This window comes from Panthera onca, chromosome X (assembly GCF_046562875.1).
Source record: "Panthera onca isolate mPanOnc1 chromosome X, mPanOnc1 haplotype 2, whole genome shotgun sequence".
Classification (NCBI taxonomy): domain Eukaryota; kingdom Metazoa; phylum Chordata; class Mammalia; order Carnivora; family Felidae; genus Panthera; species Panthera onca.
This window is the reverse complement of record NC_138357.1, coordinates 60,143,343-60,166,142: the sequence shown is the minus strand read 5'-3', so window position 1 is coordinate 60,166,142 and position 22,800 is coordinate 60,143,343. Positions and strand designations below refer to the sequence as shown.

General features: G+C 34.7%; 1 protein-coding gene across 1 annotated transcript in view; it reads right to left on the bottom strand.

Annotated features, from left to right (window-relative positions):
- RPS6KA6 (ribosomal protein S6 kinase A6) overlaps nucleotides 1–22,800 on the bottom strand; it is a 223,561-nt gene that overhangs the window by 33,820 nt on the left and 166,941 nt on the right. The window contains exons 18-20 of the mRNA XM_081794171.1: nucleotides 14,069–14,230; nucleotides 3,852–3,928; nucleotides 1,681–1,798 (exon numbers count right to left, since the gene is read on the bottom strand). Of these exons, the coding sequence (XP_081650297.1) occupies nucleotides 1,681–1,798; nucleotides 3,852–3,928; nucleotides 14,069–14,230 (357 nt within the window). The remainder of the gene's footprint in view (nucleotides 1–1,680; nucleotides 1,799–3,851; nucleotides 3,929–14,068; nucleotides 14,231–22,800) is intronic.

Here is a 22,800-nt window from a genome sequence, read left to right as displayed (position 1 = left end):
TACTTTCACAGTTGGCAGTTATTTTTTAAAAGAAATGCAGGAATATCATATGTATAGCTCTAAACATTGGAATTCTTCCTTGGAAAACTGCATTTTGTGACACACAAACTGGCTGACTAGAAAATACATATATTTAATTAATAATACTAGTAGTTTCAATCACTTTGTATGTAGAAATATAACAAATTATAAAAAAAAACTGCAACGAAATGGGATTTTGGAGTCAGAAGGAATTTTGGAGAATCTAGTTCCTAAATTTTACAGATGAGAAAACTGAGGCAGTTCTTTATTAGATCCAAAATTATTACTCTGTTTTCCTAGCTTCTGATCAGTTTTTTTTTTCTACTACACCACACAGTACACTTGTGTTATGGCTGAGACCCAAACTCAATCCCTTCCATGTTTTTCTAATGTTTGAAAGGTCATTGCAATCAAATCCCTGATTTATTTACTCTATAATAATTAGGATATGAGATTTATTTCAAAATATACCCTGCAGGTTAGCTAATGTTAAGACAATTAGATTTTATCATTAGCAGATATTAAATATAAGCAATTCCTTTGGAATTAAATTGTTTTCTATTTCATATCGCAGCTTAAAAGCTTCAGGGCCCTATAAGCCAGATGCAGAAAACCTTTGTAGTTTTGTTTTAAAACTCAAAAATTTTAAAGTAAAAATGTTAAGAATTCATAGTCAGGGTTTGATCAATGTTTTTTCCTAAATTAAATAAGGCCAATTACACTGAAACTATACTGTCTACTATGACAGCCACTAGCTACATGTGGCTATTAAACCTTTTAAATTGTACGTAGTCCAACTTGAGACTATAGCATAATGTATGAACTTGTTACATTACTATGATCTACATTTAAAACTAATGTAATATTTTGTGTCAAATATACTAAAATTAAAAAACAATAATGAGAAAAAAGAAAAAAATAAAAAGAAATGTGGGTAGTCCAAATTTATATGGCCTCTAAGTATAAAGTACATAACCAGATTTTGAAGTTTTAATATAAAAAAAGAATGTAAAATATATTACCAATTTTTATATTGATTACATGTAGAAATGATATATTTTAGATATACCAGGTTAAATAAAATATATTATTAAAATTAATTTCACCAGTTTCTTTTTGTTTCTTATGTGACTACTAGAAATTTTTAAATTACATATGTGGCTTTCATTATATTTCTCTTGGATAGCTCTGCATCATCAATAAATATCTAGGTGTTACTGATAAACAGTTCATATATTATCAAGGAATATATAATATATTATAAAAACATTATAAAACTGCTTGCATTATCATGAGTCAATGTCTGTGCTAAAGAAGAAAAGATGTATAAAAATATACCAAACGCAGAAATCAGCTCTAGTTAGCTTTAAGCGTGTGTTTTTCCTCAGTAGATTTACATTTTTAGTTTGGTTAATAATGAAACTAGTTTATATTCCTTGAACACATATGAATTGATATGAGAGTAATATGGCCCAGAAGCATGGCAGAAAAAAAAAAATCAGCCTTCATCTTGTTCAATCCGCGTATACATGTGAGTTGACTTAAAAACAAATACTGACATATAACACCATCAGATACTCTGAAAATACAGACTAGGCTATAACTTAAAGATTTCCACAATTGAATATGAATGCAACAAAAGATATTTATACTTTATACCTTTGCTCCATCTGAAATATTGTCCCAGTTTCCACCACTCAAAGAGAACTTGCCATTGCCTATACGTAGCAGTATCTCTTCAGGAGTATCATTGGGGCCATTAGCAAATGGAGTGTAGCTATTAATAAAATAGATTTGAATAGACATGAGGGCCTAATATACAAATTAAATCTAATTGAAAGCGATGAATATAAGACAACATGCAAATACTTACTATAGCAAATTAAGAGTATTATCTAATATTTCCCTTTACCTTTCATATCAATTTTATATTTCAAACAATGAACTTAATCTTCATGGATTATCTAATAAAATAGGGAGTCTTGCCGACATAAATATTTTTTCCTTTGATCAGTTAATCAAATTAAAATAAAATAAAGATGGCTTTTCGTGTGAAGCTATAGGCTTAAAATTAGACCAAAATAAAACATGCAAAGTTTGTATTCTCAGGCATAAGTTAGCAACACAAATATACTTACTATGAAGAAATTGTTAACTGTAAATTCAGAATGTATTTAGTGATTGGTTAAAATCTATTCACTAACAAATTAACAAAATTATCCAGGGAAACAGGTTAACAATATTTTAAATTAATGTCCATAAACAATGCATCAAATATTTATATCAATGTAACAAAAAAAAACTCTATAGTCAATAAAATTATTATGTTGGTCAATATTCATGGACAGGAAGACAAATACATTGTTTAATGTTAAAGTAGCTTAAAATTAATATAGAATAACAAAGTGATCAGTTTGTATCATTATAACAGGTGAAACTGAAAATGGTATTCAAATTTGGGACTAAAAAGACTTATGGTTAAGAAGTATGAGGAAGATATCTTAATATGCTTATGTCTTAATTCTCTCTTGTAACAATTAGGTAGAGATAACACTAAATATATATACATACACTCACACACAAAATCATTTTCTGTTAGTCATAAAGTAAATATTTGAAAGCAGCAATCTAGAAATGGTATCCCCCATGGTTTGAAACTAGTAGCTCTAATTGCAGTTCATATGCAAACTTTTCATTACTCTTATCTTTAGTACTTGCTGTGGTCTATAACTAAATGTTTTGCATAAGTATGTAATATATCTAAAAGTATGTGGAATATGCTGATAAACAATTACCATCAATCTAATAAATAATGCAAAGTCATCATATTCATAACTTATATTTATAAAGCTCCTGTTATGTCAAGCATATTTAAATTTTACTAAATTCTTTCTTTAAAAAGTCACACCTAAGTACAATATATAATAATTACATTATAATTCTTCAAATTCCATTCTATGCAATATACTGCTAAACCTAGCCTTTTTTCTACAGTCATAAATTCTTATTCCTAAATACAAGTGCTACTAATTATTAAAAGTACAACAGCAATTATATTATTTGTAAATTACCAACATTAATATATTCAATTATTAAATTTGTTTAGTATTTATCTGTTTAAGGGAAGGCAGCTATGTGTTTCTGTAGTTGAGTATTCTGTTACTATTCATATTTTTTATAAAGTATGATCTTAATCTCTATCATCAGAAGAGCCAGAATTCAAGTACTTTCAAAAAATAGGGGCGCCTGGGTGGCTCAGTCAGTTAAGCGTCCGACTTCAGCTCAGGTCACGATCTCACAGTCCGTGAGTTCGAGCCCCGCGTCGGGCTCTGGGCTGATGGCTCACAGCCTGGAGCCTGCTTCCGATTCTGTCTCCCTCTCTCTCTGCCCCTCCCCCGTTCATGCTCTGTCTCTCTCTGTCTCAAAAATAAATAAACGTTAAAAAAAAAAAAATTTTTTTTAAAAATTAACTCAATATGAAGAAACTCAGTGGGCAAGTACCCACTGAAAAAGAAATTATCATGTTCAAGTAAACATTAAAAAATTAATGCACTGAATGTATAATATCAAAATAATAATAATAATATCAAAATACATGTTTTAATTTTAAATGTTTTAGTTCTAGTTGAAATTCTTTTAATTATATATCTGAAGAGTACCACACTAAACACTTTATTTTTTATCTTTTATAAATAAACAATATATATTATTTTAAAATGTTGGTACTATTTTATTTAAGGCTATTTTCATCTGCCCATTTCTTTCCAGATGAAAATATACAGATGAAATTCAAATTATGATGTGTATTATTTTGAATATATGTTTCTTACCCAGCCAGCATCGTGTAAAAAAGGACACCCAGGCTCCAAATATCACAAGCAGCATCATAGCCCTGTTGCATAAGAACCTGAGGAAGAAATATATATTATCTGGTATCACTCAGTATAAACTCAGTTTTCTCATCTGAAAGACCATTGTTGTACTTCCAATAATCTCACAAATGTTCACAATTTAAAAACTTACATCATGTAAATCTTTTCAAAACTAGATTCATTTAATGTTAAAGGCAGAGCCTTTGCAATCAGCAAGCGTTGAATAAATGGCTAAAAATAAGGTGATTAAGTAACATGGGTCATAAAAGAAACAACTTTGAATATATGATCCCTGACTCCAATAAGCTTTCACTCCTACGCTTAGAAAAACCAGACATAGACATCAAAATTTAAGATTAATGCATACAAAGAGCCTAATATGTACTATATACAGTACTGTCTTTTCATCTTGATACTGACTCTACGAGGTACATATTATTATTTCAATTTTGAATATGAAGAAACTAAGGCAAATGTCACATAATTTGCCTAATATAAAAAAAAAAAACTAGTAAGTAGTGGAGTAGGTATTCTTACTCTAGAGCTTGTGCTTTTAGTGTCTATGATAATTGCCTCCTTACCATGCAAAAGATGGTAAGATGATATATACCTTTACGAAAGCAAAATGAATTTATATCTTACATTCAAGGCCTATGTATTAGAAAGAGTGGAATATTTATGGATCACAAAAACACATTTGATAAAATTCTGAATGGCTTAATTCATTTTTCATGCAATAATTTAGGTAGATGATTTTTGTTCTTGGGGCTAGTGTTAATAATATCAAACAATATATTTATTATATTCATGTGAGGTTTCTATATGAAGTTAGTAGAGTTTTGTTGAAAAATAGATGACATGGATTGTAAGACAAATATTTTTAAAAGTCTATACCAACCAAAGCAATCTACACATTCAGTGCAATCCCTATCACAATACCACCAGCACTTTTCACAGAGCTAGAACAAAGAATCCTAAAATTTGTATGGAACCACAAATACCTCAAATAGCTAAAGAAACCTTGAAAAGGAAAAGCAAAGCTGGAGGCATCACAATTCTGGACTTCAAGTCATATTACAAAGCTGTAGTCATGAAGACAGTATGGTACTGGCAAAAAAAAAAAAGAAAAAGAAAAAAAAAAGACACACAGATCATTAGGACAAAATAGAAAAACCCAGAAATGAACCCATAACTCTATGGTCAATTTATCTTCGTCAAAGGAGGAAAGAATATCCAATGAGAAAAAGGTGTCTTCAACAAATGGTGTTGGGAAAACTGGAAAGTAACATGCAAAGGAATGAAACTGGACCACTTTCTTACACTATACAGAAAAATAAATGCAGAATGGATTAAAGACCAAAAAAAATGGATTAAAGAACTAATGAGAGACAGGAAACCATTAAAATCCTAGACGAGAACTGAGGCAGTAACCTCTTTGACATTGGCCTTAGCAACTTCTTTCTAGATGTGTCTCCTGAGGCAAGGTAAACAAAAGCAGAAATAAACTATTGGGACCACATCAAAATAAAAATATTCTGTATAGCAAAGGAAAATAGTCAACAAAACTGAAAGGCAACCTTCTGATGGGAGAAGATATTTGGGAATGACATATCTGATAAAGTGTTAGTGTAAAACCACTATAAAAAACATAAAACTCAACACCCAAAAACAGTTATAAATAATAATCCAGTTAAGATATGGGCAGAAGACATGAATAGACATTTTTCCAGAGAAGACATCCAGATCACTAACAGACACATGAAAAGATGCTCAACATCACTCACCATCAGGGAAATACAAATCAAACTACAATGAGACATTACCTGATACTGGTCATATTGGCTAAAATTAACAACACAGGAAACAGCAGGTTTTGGTGAGGATGCAGAGAAAAGGGAACCCTCTGACACTGTTGGTGGGAATGCAAACTGGTACAGCAACTGTGGAAAACAGTACGGAGGTTTCTCAAAAAGGTAAAAATAGAACTACCTTATGATCCACCACTGCACTATTAGGTATTTGCTCAAAGGATAAAAAATACTAATTCAAAGGGATACATGCACCCCAATGTTTATAGCTGCAATATCTCCAATAGCCAAATTATGGAAACAGCCCACGTGCCCATCAACTGATGAATAGACAAAAAAGTTGTGGTATATATACACAATGGTATATTGCTAAGCCATCAAAAAGAATGAAATCTTGCCACTTGCAAGGTAGAGAGTATTATGTTAGCCAAAATAAGTCCTTCAGAGAAAGACAAATACCATGTGATTTCACTCATATGTGGAATTTAAGAAACAAAACAAAGGATCAAAGGTGAAAAAAAAGACACAGAGAGGCAAACCAAGCAACAGACTCTTAAGTATAGAGAACAAACTGATGATTACTAGAAGGGTGGGTGGGGTGCTGGATAAAATAGATTATGGGGATTAAGCAGTGCACTTGTGAAAAGCAATGGGTGTTGTATGTAAGGGTTGAATCACTAAATTGCACACCTGAAAATAATATTGCACTGTATGTTAACTAACCAGAATTTAAATAAAAACTTAAAAATATAAAAAAAAAAATAAACCCACTGCTAATGCTTTTAGGCATAAAAACAGAATAAAAATACTATTAATGCCTTAACACTGGGGAGTGCATAACCAGGAGCATGAACATTTCATTTATTAAAGGTTAAAAATATTAATGTTTGGCTTTGACAATTGTCATACATGACTAATGAGTATCTAACTTAAACTTCAATATATAATTTTTTCTTAGTCGAAATGTACTTACAAGAACAAGCATATGTGCAAACTTGAGAAGGTAAAGAGTTTATCAAAATACCTGTGTAATTGGCTTACGTACATAACACAAGTAGGGACCACAAAGGCTAATAAATAATGAGATATAGCTAAACCACTCACATCACACAACTTCCCTCCAATTTACTATATGTTCCTTTAACTCAGGATCATTTTTAGACCTCAGTAGACACTAAATATTAGTAGGAAATTATAAGTTGTTTGCTTTTATAAAAAATAAAATGTTTTTGGGGATATATTATTTTTTTGCAACATAGTTATAGTAGAAAAGCATCTCTAAGTAAACCTTAAGAGGTTGGTCAGGTTGATACATATCAAAAAGTGAATGCATATTTTTCTTTACTGTTAAGCCAAAATTGTACTCATTAGCATATCTTTTAGCAAACAAACATTCTATTTACTGTGATGAAATAATGAATTTATACCCCCATAAATGCTATTATTTATTCAAATATCTGCACGGATACTTGAATCTTTCTGATTCTAGTTTAAAAGAGAATGTATTTCATATACTTTATTGCTAATCTTTGAAAAGGTCTGAAATTTAGAAACTAATCCTACACAAAACCTCTGTATTTCATTCATAAAATTTTATAAATATTAATTTATTGCTTAGCAGAGGCTTCAGCATTTGATAATAAAACTTTTCAAAGTATTTTGAGGGGAGCCTGGGTGGCTCAGTTGGTTGAGCATCCGACTCTTGAATTCAGCTTAGGTCGTGGTCCCAGAGTCGTTGGATCAAGCCCAACAGGCTCTGTGTTGAACACTGGGTGTGGAGCCTAAGATTCCCTCTCTTCCTCTCTCTTTGCCCCTCCCCCACTAATGTGCTCGCGTGTGTGTGAGTGCACATGCTCTCTCTCTCTCTCTCTCAAAAAAAAAAAAAAAAGGTATTTTGAAAATACAAATAGCATCACACTCTCCAGTTCCATCCATGTTGCTACAAAAGGCCATATTTCATTTTTTCTCATTGCCACGTAGTATTCCATTGTGTATATAAACCACAATTTCTTTATCCATTCATCAGTTGATGGACATTTAGGCTCTTTCCATAATTTGGCTATTGTTGAGAGTGCTGCTATAAACATTGGGGTACAGGTGCCCCTATGCATCAGTACTCCTGTATCCCTTGGATAAATTCCTAGCAGTGCTATTGCTGGGTCATAGGGTAGGTCTATTTTTAATTTTCTGAGGAACCTCCACACTGCTTTCCAGAGCGGCTGCACCAATTTGCATTCCCACCAACAGTGCAAGAGGGTTCCTGTTTCTCCACATCCTCTCCAGCATCTATAGTCTCCTGATTTCTTCATTTTGGCCACTCTGACTGGCGTGAGGTGGTATCTGAGTGTGGTTTTGATTTGTATTTCCCTGATAAGGAGCGACGTTGAACATCTTTTCATGTGCCTGTTGGCCATCCGGATGTCTTCTTTAGAGAAGTGTCTATTCATGTTTTCTGCCCATTTCTTCACTGGGTTATTTGTTTTTCGGGTGTGGAGTTTTCACTCTTATGTGGATCCTGAGAAACGTAACAGAAACCCATGGGGGAGGGGAAGGAAAAAAAAAAAAAAAGGTTAGAGTGGGAGAGAGCCAAAGCATAAGAGACTGTTAAAAACTGAGAACAAACTGAGGGTTGATGGGGGGTGGGAGGGAGGGCAGGGTGGGAGGGAGGGCAGGGTGGGTGATGGGTATTGAGGAGGGCACCTTTTGGGATGAGCACTGGGTGTTGTATGGAAACCAATTTGACAGTAAATTTCATATATTAAAAAAAAAAAAAAAAAAAAAAAAAAAGAAAATACAAATACTACCCAAAGATAGTTCAAGCACTAGTTATGGAGAAACGGTTTTCAGACGACCACTTGAAAACCTTCACTATTACAATGATGAGAATGTCATAATACAATGGCAGTCTGTGAAGATAAAAAGCATCAATGGGCTGTATTCTACTTTGTGGATCTGAACTCATTTAAAAATGTTTACCTCCCGACTAACCTGAAAATATTTACCTAATCATTAATCTAAACATAAACATACTCTGTATTTTTCCTTTCAATGTCTGACATTAAAATGTTCATTTGGGGGGCGCCTGGGTGGCTCAGTCGGTTAAGCGTCCGACTTCAGCTCAGGTCACGATCTCACGGTCCGTGAGTTCGAGCCCCGCATCGGGCTCTGGGCTGATGGCTCAGAGCCCGGAGCCTGCTTCCGATTCTGTGTCTCCCTCTCTCTCTGCCCCTCCCCCGTTCATGCTGTGTCTCTCTCTGTCTCAAAAATAAATAAACGTTCAAAAAAAAATTTTAAAAAAAAATTAAAAAAAAATAAATAAAATGTTCATTTGGGACACACGTAGCCCTAACCTTTTTCCAGTGAGAAGTTTCCATCATACCAGATCCACAATATTAAGTCAATATTAAAAATTCAGCCATTAAAATGGTTATTCCACACCCTTCTGTTGTCTACTGCATAAATGATAGAATATTTATGATAAATATATATCCTATATTTAACAGAAAAGCCCAAATCTCAAATATTCTACCTTCTTATCCTTACAAAAGCCTTAAATATTCTAGAAAGGCTATTTTTTCAATGTCTAAGCTATATTTCTTAAACCTAGGGGCAGTGCAATAACCCCTTTGTGCATCATGTATTTGTTCCAATATTTATTTTTGGAAATACAGTTTCTATATATTGTAATGTGATAAAAATTTGTACATTCATTATTCTATGTACTTAATTGAAATAGAGATTAAATTACATTTCCTGGATATGTACATAATTTTTATATGGCAAACCTCTTATCATAAAAACTTTATAAATCAGTTGTTATGTTTCCTCTTCAACATCAACATCTTAAAGGAAGAAAACAAATTTTTAATATGGGAATTTTTCATTATTAATAAGTTATTTTTTACTTTCTATATTTTTATTATTAAATATACTATTTCATACCTGAAACCAATATAACACTGTATGCAAATTTTACTTCAATAAAAAATATATATACTTTTTGAAACATAATTTATTGTAAAATTGGTTTCCATACAACACCCAGTGCTCATCCCAACAAGTACCCTCCTCCCTGCCCATCACCGACTTTCCCCTCTCCCCCACCTCCCATCTACCCTTAGTTTGTTCTCAGTCCTTAAGAGTCTCTTATGGTTTGCCTCCCTCCCTCTCCAAAACTTTTTTTTTTCCTCTTCCCCTCCCCCATGGTCTTCTGTTACATTTCTCAAGATCCCCATATGAGTGAAAACATATGGTATCTGTCTTTCTCTGCCTGGCTTATTTCACTTAGCATAATACCCTCCAGATCCATCCACTTTGCTACAAATGTCAAGATTTCATTCTTTCTCATTGTCAAGTAGTATTCCATTGCATACATAAACCATATCTTCTTTATCCATTCATCAGTTGATGGACATTTAGGCTCTTTCCATAGTTTGGCTATTGTTGAAAGTGCTGCTATAAACATTGGGGTACAAGTGCCCCTATGAATCACCACTCCTGTAACTTTGGGGTAGATTCCTAGCAGTGCTATTGCTGGGTCATAGGGTAGATCTCTTCTTAGTTTTTTGAGGAACCTCTACACTGTTTTCCAGAGAGGCTGCACCAGTTTGCATTCCCACCAGCAGTGCAAGAGGGTTTCCATTTCTCCACATTCTCTCCAATACCTATACTCTCCTGATTTGTTCATTTTAGCCACTCTGACTGGAGTGAGGTGATATCTCAGTGTGGTTTTGTGGATTTGTATTTCCCTGATGAGGAGTGACGTTGAGCATCTTTTCATGTGCCATCTGGATGCCTTCCTTGGAAAAGTGTCTATTCATGCCTTCTCCGCATTTCTTTAATGGATTGTTTGTTTTTCAGGTGTGGAGTTTGGAGAGTTATTTATAGATTTTAGATACTAGCTCTTTGTCTGATATTTCATTTGCAAATATCTTTTCCCATTCTGTTGGTTGCCTTTTAGTTTTGTTGATTGTTTCCCATGCAGTGCAGAAGCTTTTTATCTTCATGAGGTCCCAATAGTTCATTTTTGCTTTAATTTCCTTGTTTTTGGAGATGTGTCTAGCAATAAATTGCTGCGGCTGAGGTCAATGAGGTTGTTGCCTGCTTTCTCCTCTAGGGTTTTAATGGTTTCCTGTCTCACATTCAGGTTTTTCATCCGTTTTGAGTTTACTTTTGTGTATGGTGTAAGAATGTGGTCTAGTTTCATTCTTCTGCATGTTGCTGTCCAGTTCTCCCTGCACAATTTGTTAAAGAGGCTTTTTTCCGTTGGATACTCTTTCCTGCTTTGTCAAAGATCAGTTGGCCATACACTTCTGGGTCAAGTTCTGGGTTTTCTATTCTATTCCATTGGTCTATGTGTTTGCTTTTTTGACAGTACCATACTGTCTTGATGATTATAGCTTTGTAGTAGAGGCTAAAGTCTTGGATTGTGATGCCTCCTGCTTTGGTCTTCTTCTTCAATATCACTTTGTCTATTCAGGGTCTTTTGTAGTTCCATACAAATTTTAGGATTGCTTGTTCTAGCTTTGCAAAGATTGCTGGTACAATTTTGATTGGGATTGCATTGAATGTGTAGATAGTTTTGTGTAGTATTGGCATTTTAACAGTATTTAGTCCTCCAATCCATGAGCATGGAATGCTTTTCCATTTCTTTGTATCTTCTCCAATTGTTTTCATAAGCTTTCCATAGTTTTCAGCATACATATATTTTACATCTTTGGTTAGGTTTATTCCTAGGTATTTTATGATTCTGGGTGCAATTGTGAATGGGATCAGTTTCTTTATTTGTCTTTCTGTTGCTTCATTATTGGTGTATAAAAATGCAACCGATTTCTGTACATTAATTTTGTACCCTGCACCTTTGCTGAATTCATGTATCAGTTCTATCAGACTTTTGGTTGAGTCTTTCGGGTTTTCCATGTATTATATCATGTCATCTGCAAAAAGTGAAAGCTTAACTTTATCTTTGCCAATTTTGATGCCTTTGATTTCCTTTTGTTGTCTGATTGCTGATGCTAGGACTTTCAATAATATGTTAGACAACAACGTTGAGAGTCAACATCCCTATTGTGTTCCTGATCTCAGGGGGAAAGTTCTCAGTTTTTCCCCATTGAGGGGGATAGTCGCTGTGGGCTTTTCATAAATGGCCTTTATGATGTTTAAGTATGTTCCTTCTATCCAGACTTTCTTGAGAGTTTTCATCAAGAAATGATGTTGTATTTTGTCAAATGTTTTTCTGCATCTATTGACAGGACTAGAAGAAGAACAGCAAAGTCACCCCAATCCAACAAGAGAAGAGAAATAATGAAGATCAGAGCAGAAATAAACAATCCAAAAAAGCAGTAGAACATATCAGTGAAACCAAGAGTTGGTTTCTGGAAAAAAAAATTGATAAACTTCTAGCCATGCTTCTCAAAAAGAAAAGAGAAATGACCCAAGTAGATAAAATCACGAAGGAAAATGGATTTATTATAACCAATCCCTCAGAAACACAAGCAATTATCAGGGAATACTATGAAAATTATATGCCAACAAACTGGAAAACCTGGAATGCATGGACAAATTCCTTAACACCCACCCACTACCAAAACTCAAATGGGAAGAAATGGAAAATTTGAAGAGACCCATAACTAGTGAAGAGATTGAATGAGATGTCAAAAATGTCCGAACAAATTACAGTCCTGGACCAAATGGCCTCCCTGGGTAATTCTACGAGACATTTAAAGCAGAGTTAATACCTATCCTTCTCAAGCTGTTCCAGAAAATGGAAAGGGAAGGAAAACTTCTGGATTCATTCTATGAACCTAGCATTACTTTGATTCCCAAACCAGATAGAGACCCATCAAAAAAGACAACCAGAGGCCAATATCCTTGATGAATATGGATGCCAGAATTCTTAGCAAGATAACTAGCAAATTGAATTCAACAGCATATAAAATGTTTTATTCACCATGATCAAGTGGGATTCATTCTTGGGCTGCAGGGCTGGTTCAATATTTGCAAATCAACCAATGTGAAAAATCACATCAATAAAAGAAAAGAAAAAATATTTTTCTAATAGATACATTAAAATACAGATTTGTTGATATTCAAATACAAATGTCTTGCTATATGTGATGTGAAATATTATCCTGAAAGTTATAGTATTTGATATAAAAAAACAGAAAACATGCACATGGATAAGAATTCATCCTCAAATTATTTTACTCTTCTTCTCTGACTTGAAACATTAAATTTTTCAAACATCTGACTTGAAACATTCAATTTTTTTAAATTTTTTTTTAACGTTTTATTTATTTTTGAGACAGAGAGAGACAGAGCATGAACGGGGGAGGGGTAGAGACAGAGGGAGACACAGAATTGGAAGCAGGCTCCAGGCTGTGAGCCATCAGCCCAGAGCCCGACGCGGGGCTCGAACTCACGGACCTCGAGATCTGACCTGAGCTGAAGTCGGACGCTTAACTGACTGAGCCACCCAGGTGCCCCATAAACATTCAATTTTTTAACATGAAGATTTTTGTGTATTCTGATTTATGTTGTATATATGATAATTCATATGGGTTATCATTATTCATAGCATATAAGAACAGTTCCTAACTTATAAACAATAATATGTATATGGCCAATTCCATCCCTGATTTATTTTTTATCAATCATAATTACAGTCCTGTTGAGTTTGCTACTGTCAAAGCTCCTATCCCCAGTATCAGAAGTGACTGTTGGAAGTTGATAAAAATGAAGCCTATACCCCTTTACCTCCCCAGACTCACCTTTCTCGACTCTTCCCTCTAAGATCTACAAGTGAGTATTATGTGCCAAGAAAAATCCCACTGCTTATAAAAATCCCTGTGAAGCTGTTTGCTCCAGGAATTATATCTTAAAGACAATCATGGGTGGTACTGCCCTTATAAGTTATATATAATGTTAAATATAAATTACCTCTTCTTCAGCACAAACTAAAATATCTGCAAATTTATCCTGGTTTTATTACTATGTGAATGCTGGGTCTTGAAAAATTTATTTAAGTACTTTGAGCCTCAATTTCTTCATTTGGAATATTTAATGTTGAAAATGGGGTTATCTCTATTCTCCTCCCAGCTCTACAGGGGTATGATTCTGATGTTAGCACATAACACAGGAGAATACAATAGTCTGATTATTATACATTCAGGCTAGTTTCAGATGTGAGTTACTAGTTTGAATATTTATATTAAGGGTTATCAGAATTTTTGGATTTAAACAGCTTTATAGTTGGGAAAAGATAAGATAACTCAGTTTTTACCTATCAACTATAACACATACATGACATTATATATATTCAACTAAAAGAAAAAAACAAAAGGCTAATACTAAAGTTTTAAAGAATACCTCAGGTGCTACAAAGTTTGCAGTGTAGCATGGAGTTAAAAGAATTCCATTTTCTCCACGAAGCTGTTTTGCAAACCCAAAATCACAGATCCTAATGGAGTCTGCATTGGCCGATTCATCCATATATAAAATATTACTAGGTTTAAGATCACGATGAACAACCTTGAACATAAAAGAAAAAAATATATTTCTATAGCAAACTATATCTATATATCTATGAAATAACACATTTTGAGTTAACATATTTCCAGGAAAAATAACTTTCTAAATTATAAAAATTTGAAAATGACACTCTCTCCAGTGTTGGTAGCCTTGACAGCCTGAAGTATGTCCCAGTTTCCATTCAAGCCACAAAGTTCATTAAACATTTCCAATCTCAAAATATTAAAACTCAATTCTCAGTTCCATTTCTGGAAATAAGGGACTAAGACCCTACTCAACGCTCTCCTCCCCACAATAAACAACTCTAAAACTTGAACAAAATTAAAAAATCAACTACATGAAGGTACTGGAGAATGGACAGAAGCAGACAGACTCTGATGGAATGCGTACACTTTGTTAAGGAGGGAAAATAGGGAGCTATAAGTAAGGCCCCCATATCTGTGGCTTTTAGCCTAGGATTAAGTGTAGTTCTTATGTCACCCAGTGATGGTGAAAACACATGTGGAAAAGCCCAGTCTTTCTGGCATGGAGGAACATAAAAGAGATGCTAAAAAACAGTGAATGCTTGGGAGGAATTCTGTACAAAAAAGAGCCAAAACTGACTCCTGAGTCAAAAATGTATAGAAGAGGCTCAACGTAATTCATACAAAGACAAAAGATAACAGAGTCCAGAGTTGATGTCCAAAAAGCAAAGAGTTTTCAGTGCAAACACTGCCATTAAAATTATCCACCAAAAAAATAATAATAATCATTGAAGAAAAATATCATTACAAAAAAATCTTCATAATATTCAAATATACAGTATATAATCCAAAATTATCTAATTAACAAAGAACCAAGTAAATGGAACACAGTTTCAGGAAAAGAGAGTATCAATCAATTCCAAGTCCAAGATGAACCATATTGGACCTAACAGATGATTTTAAAGTGGCTGTTGTTATATGTGACATGATGAAGCTGCTAACTAATGCCATGGTATTAATCAAATTGCAATACATAAATGTATCAAATCAATATGTTGTACACCTTAAAGTTACATAATGTTATATGTCAATTATATCTCAATAAAATGAATTATTCAAAATTCACAAAACATTAAAAAATTAAAACACAAAAAGGCTATTATAATTACATCAATGAAGTTAAAAACATGCTTTCAATGAATGAAACTCTCAAGAAGAAAAACAGACACAATGAAAACAAAATGAAATGCTAGAAATGGAAAATTTTCTAAACTTCCTTATGTGATGATTTTCTTACTAATACTATACACTTCATTTATTTTAGTCCTATATTTGATCAGCATTTCACTACACTAAAAGTTACTTAAAGATAAGGACCAAGTCTTACTCATGCTTGAATCTGCAATACCTTTTACAATGCCTGGCATGAAGAAATGTTCAATATATGCCTGTCAAGTTATTTAATTGATGTAAGAACCTGAAGGTTTCCAAAATAAAAGGGAGGAGTGATCAGGATGGTGGAGAAGTAGGGGGACCCTGGCCTTTCATTGTCCCTCAAACACAGCTGTAATGAGGTCAGATTACTTGGAGTATCCAAGAAATAGATCTGCAGAGTGGCAGAAGTATCTCCATAGTTGGAGGGAGACAGCTTGGCAAATGCAAGGTGCATGGAGGTGATTTGGGGGACAGAAAAAATCAGAGTCGTAGAGGGGAGGAAACCCTTTCTGGAGAGACAAAGGGGCGAGACAGAGAGAAGGGTTGAGAAAGTGTGGCATCGCATTAACACAAGAGGAAAATCTCTCTGGACCATGGATTGGGAAGCAAGAAGTAATGAGTGTCCCAGTTCGGTTTTGCAAACAGCTTTTGGAGCTCAAACTCTGAGGTTTTGGAAGTGTGCGACTTTCTCCAGAGTGGACTCATGGCTCATGGTCCTGGGGAGGAAGGATCTGGCCCTGGAGTGCATACCATGTAGATATTTATGGTGTGCACTGGGAAAGAACAGTCCCCTTCCTGGAGTACTTTTGGAAGAAAGTTTGTTGCCTCCCCAAGGACAAAAGACCCTGCAGGTGCCAGCCAAAAGCCTTTTATCAGCAGGGTAGAGAGGCTCTACTCCAGAGGACGGAAGCAGATCCACACCTTGCCAGGTCTTTAAGAGTTTGGGTTTTGAATCCCAGCCATGAACCAAGGAGAGGCACGGGATAGTTGTGGCACAGGAAAAACTTACTGCCATCGCTATTCTGTGAAGGCTTCCTGTATAGTGAGGCTTTTAAGATCCCCGCTCTGGAGACAAGAGATTGGTGTGGTGCCATTTTCCCCACCAAAACCAACATGGTGAGATTTCAGAGAGCAACACAGTTACCCCTAGTGGAGGCGGGCCCCAATTTCACCAAACCCTTCACCTCTGTGCCTAGTAACTGCTTATTTACTGGGGCAAGACTGATTCCTAGCCAGCGCAGCTGGCCTCTTTTCCAGACCAGCATAGCTAACACCTTTCAGGCACCAAGAGAGAACTCTTTTTGTTTCTTTTTTCCTCTTTCTTTTTTTCTTTTGTAATCAGGCTCATAATACCTGATTTTTTTTTTTTTTGTCATTTCATCTTCTATTTTTCCTTGGATCAGACTTTTTTATTCTTTTCTTTTTCCTACTTTTCTCTTTCCTTCTACTTTTTTCTTTCATTTTCCTTGGAATCAGCTTTATAGTTTTTTTTTTTTATTTTTTTTTTTAATTTTTTTAACGTTTTTTATTTATTTTTGAGACAGAGAGAGACAGAGCATGAATGGGGGAGGGGCAGAGAGAGAGGGAGACACAGAATCTGAAACAGGCTCCAGGCTCTGAGCCATCAGCCCAGAGCCCGACGCGGGGCTCGAACTCACGGACCGCGAGATCGTGACCTGAGCTGAAGTCGGAGGCTTAACCGACTGAGCCACCCAGGCGCCCCAGCTTTATAGTTTTTTTGATTCTCTGTTTGTTGTGTGTGTGTGTGTGTGTGTGTGTGTTCCCTTTCTTTTTCTTTTTTTTATGGGATCAAGCTACTGACACCTCTTTTTCCCCCCACAGTTCCTTCAACAAACAAATCAAAGCACACCTGGGTAAAGGCCCAGCACTCCACTACTGCAAGGCAGGAGGATCTCTGCAGAGGACTGACTAATGGGAAAAAACAGCCAAAACGAAACAGCAGAGTGCCAACATTGTAAACCAGAAACACTTGCTGAAATGCCAGGATTTTTCATTTAGTAGTACTGACAGGTGCAGGAAACATAACAAGCTTTTAAAACACACAAAAACAGAAACTTAGCCAAAATGAGAGGATGGAGAAATTCTCCCCAAAAGAAAGGTCAAGAAGAAATCACAGTCAGGACTTGCTCAAAACACATATAAACAATATATATGAAGAAGAATTTAGAACAACAATCATAAGACTGCTAGTTGAGCTTGAAAAAAGCATAATACACACAAGAGAGACCCTTGCTGTGGATCACAGACTTAAGAACTAGTCAGGATGAATTTTAAAATGTTACAGGTGAGATACAAAAGAAACTAGATACAGTGACAGTGAGGATGAAAGAAGCAGGGGAGACAATAGGTGAAATAGAATATAAAATTATGGAAAATAATGAAGCTGAAAAGAATAGGGAAAAGAAATTACTAGATCATGAGGGGAGAATTATGGATATAAGTGATTCCATGAAATGAAACAATACCCATAACATAGGAGTCTCAGAAGAAGAAGAGCACGAAACAGGGGCAAAAGTTTTATATGAACAAATTATAGCTGAGAACTTCCCAATCTGGGGAAGGAAACAGGCATTCAAGTCCAAGAGTTACAGAGAACTCCCTTCAAGATCAACAAAAACAGGTCAACATCACAACATATCATAGTTAAACTTGCAAAATACAAGGATAAAGAGAAAATTCTGAAAGCAGCTAGGAACAAATGGTCCTTAACCTACAAAGGTAGACACATAAGGTTAGCAGCAGACTTGCCCACCAAAACTTGGCAGGCCAGAAGGGAGTGGCAGGAAATATTCAATATGCTGAATAAAAAAATATGGAGCCAAGAATCATTGATCCAACAAGGCTGTCATTCAGAATAGAAGGAGAGATAAAGACTTTCCCAGACAAAGAAAAAATATGAGAGTTCATGACTACTAAAGCAACCCTTCAAGAAATTTTAAGGAGGACTCTTTGAGAAAAAAAAAAAAAAAAAGACCAAAGCAGCAAAGACTACAAAGGGTCAGACAACATCACCAGAAACATGAAATCTAAAGATAACACAATAACACTAAATTCATATATTTCAATAATCACTCTGAATGTAAATGGACTAAATGCTCCAATCAAAAGGTATAGGGTATCAGAACAGATAAAAAAAAACAAGATACATCTATATACTGCTGTGAAGGAACTCAGTTTATACCTGAGGACACCTGCAGAGTGAAAGTGAGGGGATGGAGAACCATCTATCATGCTAATGTATGTCAAAGGAAAGCTGAAGTAACCACACTTCTTTCATACAAACTAGATTTTATTTATTTGTTTATATATTTATTTATTTGTTTATTTATTTACAATTTTTTAATGCTTACTTATTTTTGAGAGGAGACAGAGTGTGAGTGGGGGAGGAGCATAGAGAGAGAGAAACACAGAATCCGAAGCATGTTCCAGGCTCTAAGATGTCAGCACAGAGCCCAAGGCAGTGCTCAAACTCATGAACCGCAAGATCATGACCTGAGCCGAAGTCGGACGCTTACTGACTGAGCCACCCAGGCTACCATACAACTAGATTTTAAAGCAAAGACTGTAGCTAGAAGTTAAGATGGGCATTATATAATATTTAAGTGGCTTATCCATCAAAAATATCAAATAATTGTAAATATTTATGCCCCCAAGTTGGAAGAACATGAATATGTAAATCTATTAGTAATAAACATAGAGAAATTCATTGATAGTAACACCATAATAGTAGAAGACTTTAATACCCCACTTATAGGAAAGGAGAGATCATCTAAGCAGAAAAGCAAAGAGGAAACAATGGATTTGAATAACATAGTGTATCGGATGAACTTAAATATATTCACAACATTTCATCCTAAAGCAGCAGAGTACACATTCTTTTTGGTGCACATGAAATGTTCTCGAGAATAGATCACATAATGTGACACAAATCAGCCCTCAACAGGTACAAAAGATAGAGATCATACCATACATTTTTTTCAGATCACAACATTATGAAAATTCAAGTGAACCACAAGAAAAAATTTGGAAAGCTCTCAAATATGTGGAGGTTAAAGAACATCCTACTAAAGAATGAATGGGTGAGACAAGAAATTAAAGATGAAGTAAAAAGTACATGAAAGCAAATGAAAATAAAAACATGACAGTCCAAACCATGTGGGATGCAGCAAAGGCAGTTCTAAGAGGAAAGTACATTGCAATTCAGGCCTATCTGAAAAATCAAGAAAGGTTCCAAATACACATCCTAAACTTACACCTAAAGTACCTAGAAAAGGAGCAGTAAGTAAAGCAAAAAAGGCAGCAGAATAAGGGAAGTAATAAAGATTAATGCAGAAATACATGATATATAAACAAACAAACAAAAAACATGGTAGAACAGATCAATGAAACTAAAAGCTGGTTTTTTGAAAGAATAAACAAAACTGATAAACCCTTAGCTAGACTTCTCAAAAAGAAAAAAAAAAAAAAAAAAAGAGAGGATCCAAATAGGCCAAATCACATATGGAACAGGACAGATCACAACCAACACCAAGAAATACAAACAATTATAAGAGAATACTATGAAATATTATATGCCAAAAACTGGACAATCTGGACAAAATGCACAAATTCCTAGACAGTCACACACTACCAAAACTCAATCAGGAAGAAACAGAAAATTTGAATAGGCCAATAAGCAGCAAAGAAATTTAATCAGTTATCAAAAATGTCCCAACAAAATAAGAGTCCTGGGCCAGATGGTTTCCCAGGGGAATTCTACCAGACATGTAAAGCAGAGTTAATACATATTCTCAAACTTTTCCAAAAAATAGAAATGGAAGGAAAGCTTCCAAACTCATTCTATGAAGCCAGCATTACCTTGATTCCAAAACCAGTCAAAGACTCCTCTAAAAAGGAGAATTACAGGCCAATATCCCTGATAAACGTGGATGTAAAAATTCTCAACAAGATATTAGGAAATCAAATTCAATAGTACATTAAAAGGATTATTCACCATGATTAAGTGGAATTTATTTCTGGGCTTTAGGGCTCATTTAATATTTGTAACTTAATCAATTTGATAAAACACATTAATAAAAGAAAGGATAAAAACCATATGATCCTTTCAATAGATGAATAAAAAGCATTTGACAAAATGTAGCATCCTTTCTTGATAAAAACCCTGAAGAAACTAGGGATAGAAGGGAATATACCTCAACATCATAAAAGTCATATATGCAAGGCCCATAGCTAATATCATCCCAAATGGGGAAAAACTGTCAGGAAAACGACAATGGGATGTTCACTGTCACCATTGTTGTCCAACATACTACTGGGAACCCTAGCATCAGCAATCAGACAACAAAAAGCAATAAAAGGCATACAAATTGGCAAAGAAGAAGTCAAACTTTCACTCTTCACAGATGACATGATACTCTACATGGCAAATCTAAAAGACCGAACGAAAAATCTGCTAGAACTGATATGTGAATTCAGCAAAGTCACAGGATATAAAATGAACATACAGAAGTTTGTTACATTTCTATACACAAGTACTGAAGCAGCAGAAAGAAAAATCAAGAAATCAATCCCATTTATAATTGCAACAAAAACCATAAGATAACTACGAATAAACTTAACCAAAGAGGTAAAAAATCTGTTTGTTGAAAACTTTGGAAAGCTTATGAAAGAAACTGAAGGAGAAACACAGAAATGGAGAACATTCCATGTCCATGGATTGGAAGAAAAACATATTGTTAAAATGTCTATACTACCAAAGCAATCTACACATTCAATACAATCATTACCGAAATAACAGCAGCATTCTTCACAGAGTTACAAGAAACAATCCTAAAATTTTATGGATCCAGAAAAGACCCTGAATAGCCAAAGTAATGCTGACAAAGGAAAGCAAAGCTGGAGGCATCACAATTCCGGACGTCAAGCTGTATTACAGAGCTCTAATCATCAAGACAGTACGGTACTAGCACAAAAACAGACACAAAGATTGATGGAACAGAATAGAAAACCCAGAAATGGACCCAAAAATATATGGACAACTGATCTTAGACAAAGAAGGAAAGAGTATCCAATGTAAAAAAGATGGTATCTTCAGCAAATGGTGCTGCGAAAACTGGACAGCAACATGTAGAAGAATGAAACTGGACTACTTTCTTACACCATGCACAAAAATAAATTCAAAATGTGTGACTGGAAACCATCAAAATCCTAGACAAGAAAACAGGCAACAACCTCTTTGACCTTGGCTGGAGCAACTTCTTACTAGACATGTCTCCAGAGGCACGGGAAACAAAAGTAAAAATGAAATATTAGGACATCATCAAAATAAAAATATTGTGCACAGTGAAGGAAATAATCAACAAAACTAAAAGACAACTGATGAAATGGGAGAAGATATATGCAAATGACATATCAGATAAAGGGTTAGTATCCAAAATCTATGAGGATCTTGTCAAACTCAACACCCAAGAAACAAATAATACAATAAATAAATGGGCAGAAGACATGAATAGACTCTTTTTCAAAGACATCCAGATGCCTGAGAAGATTCTGAATATCACTCATCATTCAAGAAGTAGAAATCAAAACCATGATGACACACCACTTCACACCTGTTAGAATGGCTAAAATTAACAACTTAGGAAACAAGAGATTTTGGCGAGGATATGGAGTAAAAGGAACCCTTTTGCACTGTTGGTGGGAATGCAAACTGGTGCAACTACTCTGGAAAACGGTGTGGAGTTTTCTCAAAAAATTAAAAATAGAACTGCCCTATGACCCAGTAATTGCACAACCAGGAATTTATCCAAAGTATACAAAAATGCTGATTCAAAGGTGCATATGTACCCCAACGTTTATATCAATGCTATCAACAATAGCCAAATTATGGAAAGAGCCCAAATGTCCATCCACTGATAAATGGATTAAGAAGATGTGGTGTATTTTGGGATGAGCACTGGGTGTTGTATGGAAACCAATTTGACAGTAAATTTCATATATTAAAAAATAAAAAAAAATGCATTGAAAGCTTCAAAAAAAAAAAAAAGAAGATGTGGTGTATATATACAATGGAATACTATCTAGCAATCAAAAAGAATGAAATCCTGTCATTTGCAACAATGTGGATGGAACTAGAGTGTATTATGCTAGTGAAATAAGTTAAGCAGAGAAAGACAAATATCATATGATTTCACTCACATGTGGAATTTAATAAACACAACAGATTGACATAGGGGAAGGGAAGGAAAAATAAGATAAAAGCACAGAGGGGGGGCAAACCATAAGAGATTCTTAAATACAGAGAACAAACTGAGGGTTGCTGGAGGGGTGTTGGGTGGGGGAATGGGCTAAATGGGTGATGGGCATTAAGGA